This window comes from Topomyia yanbarensis, chromosome 2 (assembly GCF_030247195.1).
Source record: "Topomyia yanbarensis strain Yona2022 chromosome 2, ASM3024719v1, whole genome shotgun sequence".
NCBI classification, from domain to species: Eukaryota; Metazoa; Arthropoda; class Insecta; order Diptera; family Culicidae; genus Topomyia; species Topomyia yanbarensis.
The window spans coordinates 442613251-442623917 of NC_080671.1; the positions used below are offsets into that span (position 1 = coordinate 442613251).

At 40.2% G+C, this 10667-nt stretch overlaps 1 protein-coding gene across 1 annotated transcript in view; it reads left to right on the plus strand.

Annotated features, from left to right (window-relative positions):
- LOC131685652 (lachesin-like) overlaps positions 1-7680 on the plus strand; it is a 247400-nt gene extending 239720 nt beyond the window's left edge. The window contains exons 8-9 of the mRNA XM_058969523.1: positions 6660-6791; positions 6924-7680. Coding sequence (XP_058825506.1) covers positions 6660-6791; positions 6924-7336 — 545 coding nt within the window. The 3' untranslated portion in view covers positions 7337-7680. The remainder of the gene's footprint in view (positions 1-6659; positions 6792-6923) is intronic.
- Positions 7681-10667: the final 2987 nt, after the last annotated feature.

Consider the following 10667-nt stretch of genomic DNA (forward strand, 5'->3'; position numbering starts at 1 on the left):
ATGCCGTGACCTACACTGAACACGCCAAGCGCAAAACGGCAATGAATGTCGTCTATACTCTGAAGCGGCAGGGACGTACTTTGTATGGATTTGGAAGTTGAAAAGGTAGAACTCACTTGTATCATTATAAAAAAGGCCCTTTTCAGGGCCACCAAAATCATTTCAAAGAATAAGTTTGCATTTTCTGTTTCATGGACTGTTTCTCCCTGGAGAGCAATTTATGTTAAACCCTAAATTATGATTTATTTCAGTACGCAAATTGCAAATATGGCCAGAAACAAGCTGGAGTGAAGTGGAAAACATTTTTACTAGGCACATTCAAAAAAGGTTTCAATTCTCAAACATTTTGCCAAGGTGCCGTATTACATTACTCTCTTTACCCTGAGTGCTCGATAATCTCCGTAGTGGAAACACAATTTCAATTTTGTTCTTTATCAAAAATATGTGGTCGACCAACCAAGGGGTGGAGCTACGACGAACACATATTGAGGACAACACAAAAAGGACGAGCTTACATTGTACTGTAGTCAGGTATAAAACTCAGCATGCTGTTGCTCACGCTCAGTTCGTTTCCAGTATCTCCCGCAAAATTCAAACCGCCGTCCGTTTGCTGCTGTCAGAAGAGTTGGCCAAGCACGCCGTCTTCGATGGCACCAAAACTGTTACCATATACACCAGCACCAAGTAAATTTCGAACACTGCCCAATGAAAAGGCCCTTTTCAGGGCCATCAATTTATCGACAAAGAATGAAATTGAAGTTTTGTTATTACAAGCATCAGCTTGTCAAGAGCGTTGGATAGTAAGTGAGCCACTTGTGAACAATACCGTCGCTTTCACGAGAATGGCACAAAATCAAAAGTTATTTGTGATTTATAGACAGTTTAGTGTAATGATTCAATTTACACAAATCGAACGTTTTCTAACGTTTCGATATAGGTGCTCCGTTTCAAAATTTTCGGCTAGAATGCTGCCTGTTTTTTCAAACGTGAAAATCTGCTGTTGTATTGAATGAAAACCTTCGATTTTTGCGCTGATTGGAAATAGTTGTGACTAATTCTGTAGAATGTTCAATTACTGAAAATAACAGATTTTGTGAAAGCAGTGGTTGGTCCATACAATTCGATTCAGAGCGAGCCAGACTAGTTTTCGTTGGAAGGTCCATCTCTGACAATAGAAATAAACTATTTTATTTTGAATTCAACTACAACTTCCTTGAAAACGCACAGCTTAAAAACTTTTGGGAAAAACGCGCAAACCTAAATTTTCCACTATAATAAAAACTAGTGCCCCCGCCGCACAGCATCATCAAGATTGATAGTTATTCAAGCCGGGTGGAAAGGGGGAGGGAGGTTGTAAGGCAATGGAAAATTTCATTTATAATAATAATACTTTATAATTGGCTGGTCCTGAAAAGAACTTGTTGGTTTGTGGTTTATTTTGGGTCACAATTTAGGCCCGCTCGATTTCTGATAGCTGTGAATTTTTCGCAGGGCGACTGTTTCTGTTCGGTAGCGATGAGGCTTCTTAACGCCAACCGTGACTGGGGCACTTTTACACGGCCTTCGTTGCCAACCAGCCCCCTGTCAAGGACGACGTCTCTGTACAGCCAGCATCACTGCCATGAAAGGCAAAACATTGATTTTGAACCGAATGATTAGAAGCTGTATTTAGTTACAAAATGTCAATTAAATTAAATTATTAAATCATCCCACAAGATGCAAAACGTCGTGTGGAATGCTTGAATATCGAGCATAGTGCCGAACATAATTCTTTGTTTGGGGCTTTATAGCTATAACACCCCATATATGTCGGTCCCTGTCAAACTCCATATGATGGTATAGGGTTGCCAGGGGGCTGTTGCCAACTGCTTGCGGAGAGCCTTTCCTCCGGTGGACTTACGAGCGGTTTGTTTGGTACAGGCCATGTAGCGAAAAATGCTGATCTGCTACTTCTCTGATGCTGGTAGTAGGACGACGGTCAAACGCTCGTTTGCGTGCCTTCATTCATAAAAGTTCGACAATATTTTCAAAGAATGTTGCAAATTGTCAACTTGATAATTCCAAAAATACTCCAAATAAACTATGAATGTGCTAAAGTCGACAAAGTCGCATAGAAATTGCTTATTCCAGAGCAGAATTCACCGGTCTAAAGTGTATTCTACTTCACTCCGGTTATGTCTCTGACATTGCCCACCCATCTTTTTAGCACTAAGCTTATTTTAATGGCATTCAAAATTGTTAAGTCCAAACTGTAAGCAGAGGGACCAGCACTTGTCAAATTTGTGAGGTTAGGGCATTTCATACAATGGTCAATTGAAACACACCCGATTTATGTATGCTTATAGACCTGTGCATTGACGGTTGAACAAAGATTTGCACTTGCAAGTTAATACCATACGCTTCTGTTTTATACGTGAGACGAATCTGCACGAGGTACGGGATAAGCTTTTCCGGGTCCATAGGAGTCTTTTTGTATAGGGTTATGCGCCCTGATTGGCTGCATTAGGGAGTGGTCGCACTAACAGGGTTACAGACTGACAGTCGGACACATACTACCCATACCCAGATGTTTTGGCATAATGTTTTACTACACGTTATTTTGGCTTGTGTACTGATTTGAAATGTATGTCTCTCCAAGCGTGGTCAATTTGAATGGCGTCTGGCAACCGGTGACTGATACACTAATGGATCTAATGGATTCTTACTACCGTGTCACTGTTGTCTTCTGTTTACTTTTATCTTGTTGGTATGTAGGAGATTTATGAATACGAATAGCTTATTGTGAATCACGTATACAAGCACTGTTTTTGAACTGAAGACTCATTCATTTCTTATTTATTAGCTTCCATTGTCACAAGACGCCAAATCGCTTGTGTTGATATTTTTACCCTAGAATGATGCCCTATCATGAAGGTACATTCGGCTCTTCCTTTCTCATATCCGCTTCTACATTTCCGTTCATATACCATATTGTTTCTCTTCATTCGTAATATACGAGTTTGATTTGATTCTCCTTTAAAATGGAACCTATATTCTGCGTCGCCCTTTAGTACAAAAATACTGTCAACTATCTTATGTTTTTGTAAGTAATTCCTTATCATATCTAGTAAACGGTACAATAATAAATTAATCGCGCAGAAACCATTGCTGCCGTGTAAGTAACACGTTGCTCATTATTTTACTATTATTTTTGCGGTTCAGTATTAGTAAAAGTCCCCCTCCTAATACAAAACCATTATTTGTGTACAGTTCTAGCTATATTACCTGACTTGAGAAATGAGTAAATTGTACAAAAATATATGTTATATAGTATTTGGTATTCTATTAGGACGATCCCCGGAAAAAATTAACGACTGATAGAAACTACAAGAATTCGCCGCGCGATAGTAAATAAAACGATATCGATTTATTAAAATTAAAATTAAAGCGATGCTGCTCATAGTTGGCTAACTCATGTTGCTTTTTTCACCAATCATATTAATACAGCAAGGAATAAATTTCCCAGATTCTCGGCGGCCGGCTGCCGAGAGCCGTTTTATGACAATGCTGTCACCTCGGTTGGTTTATTATCATCAACGCAATTCGTCGAGAGATAGCATAATGTCGCGCGCGGATATTGGTATCAAAAAGATGGCATGTTACAAATTCGTTTATAGAGAAAGCACGTTTTTAACACGTTTCGATCACGATAATCACACTAAGATACCAGGATAGAAAGATTCAATGAAGTATTAACAGTTATATTGCAAAAGATATCTCGAGCCAGTAAAGATAATTGCATGACAATCTATCTTATTGTTCTAAAATTGATGAGCTTTGCCAGTCCCTTATCTTTTAAAAATATTGTCCAATTAAATAAAAGCAACACTCCCGACGGCCGGTTGTCCGGAGTTTGAATTGCATATTCCACACCGAGTTTCCAAATAATAAAACAAAGGATAAATCTTTTAAAAATTCTCGGCGGCCGGCTGCCCAGAGCGGTTAACACATGATAACATTTATGAGAGTTGCATAGATCATATCACTTATCAAGGTGAATCCCGATTTATGTAACTGTTTATCCCATCCCACTAACAAAACCACCTTCCCGTGGCAACCGTGGAGATGCAGAGGTATACACGGTCTCCATAACAACGGTTGTTACACTAACATTCCTTCCCTTCCTCGATGACCGTAAGGACGTGGCCGGCGCCGTTATTGACACTTCAAAATGTAGAACTCTCGAAACGTGCACATTGAGAATGGAAAGCTACTCCCAGGCTCCATTCGTTGATTCTCTGTGCAATTTCGCTTGTTCTGGTCAATCACGGAGTAGCAACTACGAATTGTATGGTCATCATGCTCATGCTCATTTTGATTTGATATCATAGTGGTACCAGTTTATATGGGAAATTGCTGAGTGGCCACACGCTTAAACCCGTAACACCGGAACCAGAATTCCGATCGACACAAAATTCAATAGCAGCCGATGGGAAGGTTGTACCTTTCATTTGAGACTAAGTTTGAGCAAAATGAGTGACATTTTTTGACACATACGCACACACATACACATACACACACATACAGACTTTGTCCGATCTCGACGAACTGAGTCGAATGGTATAGGGGTTAGATAGTCGGTTTTTGGAGCAATTGCATAACGTTTCTATATGAGAAAGGCAAAAAATATCAATATTTTGTAAAAACTTTTCACTGTTTTACGGCTTCAGAACACCGTCACACCGGCATCAACAGCGAGTGAATGACACGGGCCGGTCGGCCCAGTAGGTCAGTCGGCCCAGTAGGTAGCACTGTTTGAATATGCCTTAGTACCCCGCGGGTAAAACTAAAAATCACTTAATTCAGCCGTTTCTTCACTGATTGTCACAATTCTTTCAACTTTAATCACTGGAGAATCACTTCACTCAACTATTGGTCAGTAATTAGACCACGGATTTCGCGAAAAACACCGAAAAAACACTGTGTTTAATTCCCGAATGCGCGTTGTTGATACTGTACGGAACGGTGTTTCCAACTCAGATGGGTTCGAGAAGTGATTTTTCCGTTCCGTGTTCCGTCCATTCTCGACTGATCAAGAAAAGAAACTACTAGATTATTTTAAGAGAATTCGAGCGATTAAAAAGTAGAGTGAAACTTTCTCTCCGTAAACTGCAATTGAAGCGTCGGAGCGGAACCGTTTATCATCCACTGCCCTTTCCAAGCAACCTAAGGGCATTCGGAAATTGTTTTTCCGGCTCAGATAATCATTCGGCTAAAAAACGGAACACTACCCGCTGAACTGTTGGCGAATCCGTCTCCGAAAATTCTGCAAATGTTACTTAGAAAATAAACAACCCAACCGAAGCCCCAAACAATAAACAGTGGTCAAAATCCGAGCCCGCATGCTTGCATGACCAGGTGCTGATGAAGCTCAATGGATGGATTTTGATTGACGATGAACTATATACGAATGCCGATTTAAAAAAATCTTTCTTGTGGAAAGTTTCCTAGCTGATTGAGAAAACAAATCTCGAAAAATTTATAGTTATAGTTTATGGACTTTGCAGTTCGATTTTATCTCATCAGAATCTGATACACTAACTTAGTGCAGGGCAAAGCTAGCGCCGGATTGATACTAGCTCCAACAAACGAAAACACTATTTGTGTTTCTAAGCAAAACCGTAGTCCTGCATGAAAAGGTGTTCTGATTAAGCTGATGAGAATTAATGGAATCGAAACTTGGTTTGTCTTAGCAAGCCAAGACAATGGTAATTGAAAACAAATTCATCATTAAATATAGATTTAGATAAATGACACTAATAACCGCTTCGAGCTTCCAAAATATTACAAAGAAGGATCTGCTGTCCGCCCTTAAATTTCCAGTACAGGTTAATATACGCACTGAAGTGAGGGCGAAGACGATCTCGTAGTAGGGCTCAGGGGCGGACCGGTAACACACAGAGTTGATATGTTGTAATTGAGGCTGTATAACCCGAGCTAGTCAGCTTATTTCTGTTCTCATCGATGGAACCCACGTACACTTCCGCAATGTTGTAATTGCTGTAAAAAATACAAAGTCTGGTAGCTGCCGCGGACCATCAATGGTATGTCATCAGGGGGGAAAGAGAATTTCAGAAAACCAACAGACAAGCAAAGAGGGCTAAGTTTGGATCTCATGTCATTTAGATATTTTTGTTTCAATATTTTATATTTACCAGATATTTAATAAAATAAGTGTAATTCGAAAATATTCAATTATTTAAGCAGCACATTTTCAGCAATAAAAAAAATCTATGAAAAACAAGCCAAAAACAAATAAAACCTAAACAAAAACAAACCGGTAATGCAAATAAATTAAGGAGAGGATGAAATAGATTGAAACATAAAAACTAACCTAACAAGTTTACACAAGAGTGGGAGCTTTACTAAATGCGGAATAAAATAGCGAATAATCTGACAAACTTTTCTACGTGCTGTTTGACGATATTTTTTTTTCTCGATTTGCAGTTCTGATTATTCCAAGATAGATTATCCTCGTTGCCAGGTCAACGCGTTCAAATTCAATTATTTTTGTGCCCACTGTCTCTATAATGTCACCCATTTACTACCGGCATTTCCCCTTTGCTATTAACCTAATAATGTTTTTCCTCCCCCATTTTACATTTTCCGCCCATTCTCAGAAATCAAGCGTCCAACGACGACCACAACCACGACAACGACAACATCGACTACAACTACGACGACGACCACGAGCACAACGACGGAGCAGCCAACTACGATCCCAGTGCGGAGGACAACTTTGATGATGCAACGTAAGTTTTTCGTCCCTGCTCCGATAACCCGCCATTAGTCAACACAGACACACACACACACACATACACACCGGTGGCCTCTTGCTGCGATTTTATCAGAGGAATTTTTCTCTCCCTCACTCCCATTCGCAGGAATCCCGGAGGCAACCCCACACGGACCCCCGTCCGACTTTATCATCGAGTACATCACGAACTCACCGGCCTACGTGGAGTACGGAGCGAACGGGGAAACTTACATCAACTATCCCCAGCTGACGGCATACAGCAAATCTTCGCCGTCCAACCACGGACCAGGTGGAGCTGGAGGAGACGGAGGTGGTCACCATCACCACGATGGGGATGCGTCCTCGTCCCGGTCGCTCCTGGTGCCGTCCAGGGAGCAGCGGCTGATGACGATTCTGGCACTGACGGCTCTGTCCTGTTTGTCGTTTTTTCGCTTCTTTCAGATCTATCTGCCCTGGATAACGTTTTTTCTGCTGCTTCTGCTGATCGGCCGGAAACCGAAGGAGAAGTGCTTCCCAGTGCTGACCGGGCAGCCGGTGTAGTGTAGTGGCCGCGTACGTGGAAGAGGGTAAAAGGTTTTTGCTGGATGAAAGTTAGAAAGTGTTGATACTTTTTTTTTTTGTTTTTCCTGTTTCTACCATCTAAGTTTGTAGGATTATATCAATCAAGCAAAAAAAAAATCTATATAGGAGATATTGTAGCACAACGGACACTTTCTCCGTCATGGAGGAAGGGGAAAATGAAAACACAAATTTTAGTGAAATTGTATATAAAATCAATATTGCAAGCATTACACAGTAATTACACGATGCAAAACTTTATGACGAATGTATAAAGTGAAACAATAGGATTCAGTTATGAAGGAATAAAACAAATACGTTTAATAAATGATGTATATTGAAAAATGTGTTGGATTGATGTTATTACGTCCGAAACTAATTTTTTTCTCAAACAAGTAAGTATCTCTCAATCTCGGGATCGCTTGAACACTGATTCTTTCCCCTTGTTAGTTTTCTTATTGAATAATAACGAGATTGGCTGGTGGTAATGGGTCGAATCGATCACTGTGTACTGGGGGCTTGAGGTGGTGGCACGAGGGAGAACTTACTCCCCCTTTCAACCGAAAAGGGTTCAAGTCAAAAAGCGTGTGAATACAACACTTTTGTGAATATCTGTTTTAGTAAATCATTATGAAGTGTTAAGATGTTTATTTAGTAGATTGTAGCTCATTCCATCAATATCATTGACGAACAAATCAGGTACGAGTAGGTCTTAGTGGCTTCCTTGTGGGACATCTTGAATGCTTTCCGTGCATGATTTATCAAAAATTTTGCCACTCTCTGCGGATATCAGGGAACGGTTTTCCACAATTCGATTTTCTATTTTCCAAGGTGTGTATTAGATTTTGCCAAGAAGGCGTGCCCCTGCTTTACCATCCGGTTGCAGCCGCCTATGTCACTGCGTGGACAATATGCAAGTATGTATCACATTTATACAAGTTGAACGGGCAACACATGGGATAGAGAATAAAAAAACTGGCATTGCATAATAACTACTGTTTTTCAAAGTTTTTTTTTTTAATCTGATTAAGCTCGGACGGGTCTCGTTTGAAAGGTTATGCATTGGGCTTATATTTACCGTTCGATTGGACCAAAAATGTCTTACTGCATTATCTGGGACGAGTGTCATTCTGAAATCTAAAATCAAACGATGTCACGTTTTTGTGCCACTATTTTAAACTACGAAACAATTCGGAGTTAACTGAAACTATGTTCTATTGTTATATAGTTTGCCTATTTCAATAATGGACTGTTGAAAAACCGGAAAAAATGAATAGATATAGGAAAACGTGAAAACTTCTTTTTTTTTTTGGCAGCACTGCTCTTTGGTGGTTAACGCAAGTCAATTAGGGTCCCTACACTTTCGTTAATTTACGTGTGTTTTTTAAGTGTTTTGTTGGTGAAATATATATCAATTAGTGTTTCATTATTTTCTGCAGTGAAGGGAGTAGGAGGCTGGTGTTATTTTGGTCGGTAAATAGTGTATTAAGTGCATGAATATCGGTTCGCATTCGGCGTACCGCAATTCAACCATTTTTGAGTTGTGCGATAGTGTGATAGTGTACCTGTAGTGATCAGCTGTGTCAATTTGCCTATATTTGCCTCTCATATGAGCGGTCACAGTGGCGCAATCAGTCTATAGTGTAAGCGCTCATCTGCCGGGGTGTCTCTTGTATTCAGCCCGGGCACATCTCATACTTGTGCTCTACCATCTGGCTAGGGCTTTCTCGTTACATACAACTAGCCAACTAGCCTGTGTGTTTTTGGGTTGGTTCTGGGTCAGCTCTGTGGATATAAGCAGGTAATTTGTGTATCAGGGACTGTTTTCGCTGCGTACTGCTGTAATCAAACAGTTAGTAGGTGTGTGAGTAATTCTCTGTCGTTGTGCCAGACTGTCTCAGCGTAGTGACTGTTATCATTTGCCCCCGGTGTTCAGCCATCATCGCAGCTGATTGTTTGTATCGCTCTGTGAGTGGCAACGATATTGTTATTTTTTTTTCAGATGCACTTCTGATCGGTGCAGGTGGGTATCGGGCATCGCTTGCTCAAACTGGGCACTTCTGCACGGAAACCGAAGTTGCATCGTGCCTGTTATTACTTTTCTTTGCAGAAAATATAGTGAAGTTTTTTTTTTGTGTTTTGATATTCAATTTTAGTTTATTTGTTTAATCTAGTGTGCCTTGTGCTTTATTATTGTATTCTTTTTTGTCTTTTTTAATTACGATGGATACTGATGATGTTATTTGCGTTGAATGTAAAAAAAGGGAGACTGATTCGAACAAACTGGTAACCTGCTTGTACTGCTTTAAAAGCGCTCATTACAAATGCCGCAATATCATTGGCAATGCCGTTCGTCGCGTAAAAGAGAATATGTACTTTTGCACACCCAACTGTTCGGACATTTATAAAAAGATTATTGAAATGAAAACTAACAAAAGTGATATTGTAGCCGCTCTCGGGTTAGAGCTGAAAATAACAGTCGCGAGTGCTGTGGCCTGTGAAATGCAGAACCTGAGGGCAGAATTTAAGTCGATTACCTCTGCTATTGAAAACTCGCAAGATTTCCTATCTACGAAATTTGATTCAATTGTCTCAGACTTTCGAGATCTAAAATCTGAAAACGAGGCCCTAAAACAAGAGATAAGTTCCTTAAGAAAAAAACAATCTTGCCTTTATGAAAATGTAAACAAACTTGAGATGAACTTAGACAAAACTGTTCGGGATAACGTCTCAAACAATGCCATTTTTCTGGGAGTCCCCTTCCTCTGTAATGAAAATACCGTTGAATTAGTTATGAAAATTGCTCATTGCATTGGTGCTAATCTAGACCGTTCCTCAGTGGTGTCTGCCGAAAGGTTGTCACCAGGTAAAAAAGCAACAAATAGTTTGGTTCCCATAAAAGTGGTTTTCACAGATAGGACCGTGAAGGAGATTTTGTTCACCAAAAAAAAGGAGTTTGGTAGACTGATCTCTACTTCGATCGACGATTCCCTGGTCATCAATGGCAAACCTACAAATGTTGCGATTCGCGATGAGTTAACCCCACTTTGCTTAGAACTATTGAACGAAATGCGCGAGCGTCAGGAATTTCTCAACATTAAATATGTCTGGTCCGGTCGAGGAGTTGTTCTTGTTAAGAAAAATGAAAAAGCAAAACCTGAAATAATTAGAAACCGGAATGATCTAAACCGCCTAACTAGCCTATACTCAAATGGTTCTTCTGACGCTGCAGACTCGCTACCTGCGAATATTTCTCCATCACCCAAAAGAAAACGAACAAACAATATCCCGAGGGAATAGTGCTTCTTGCTTT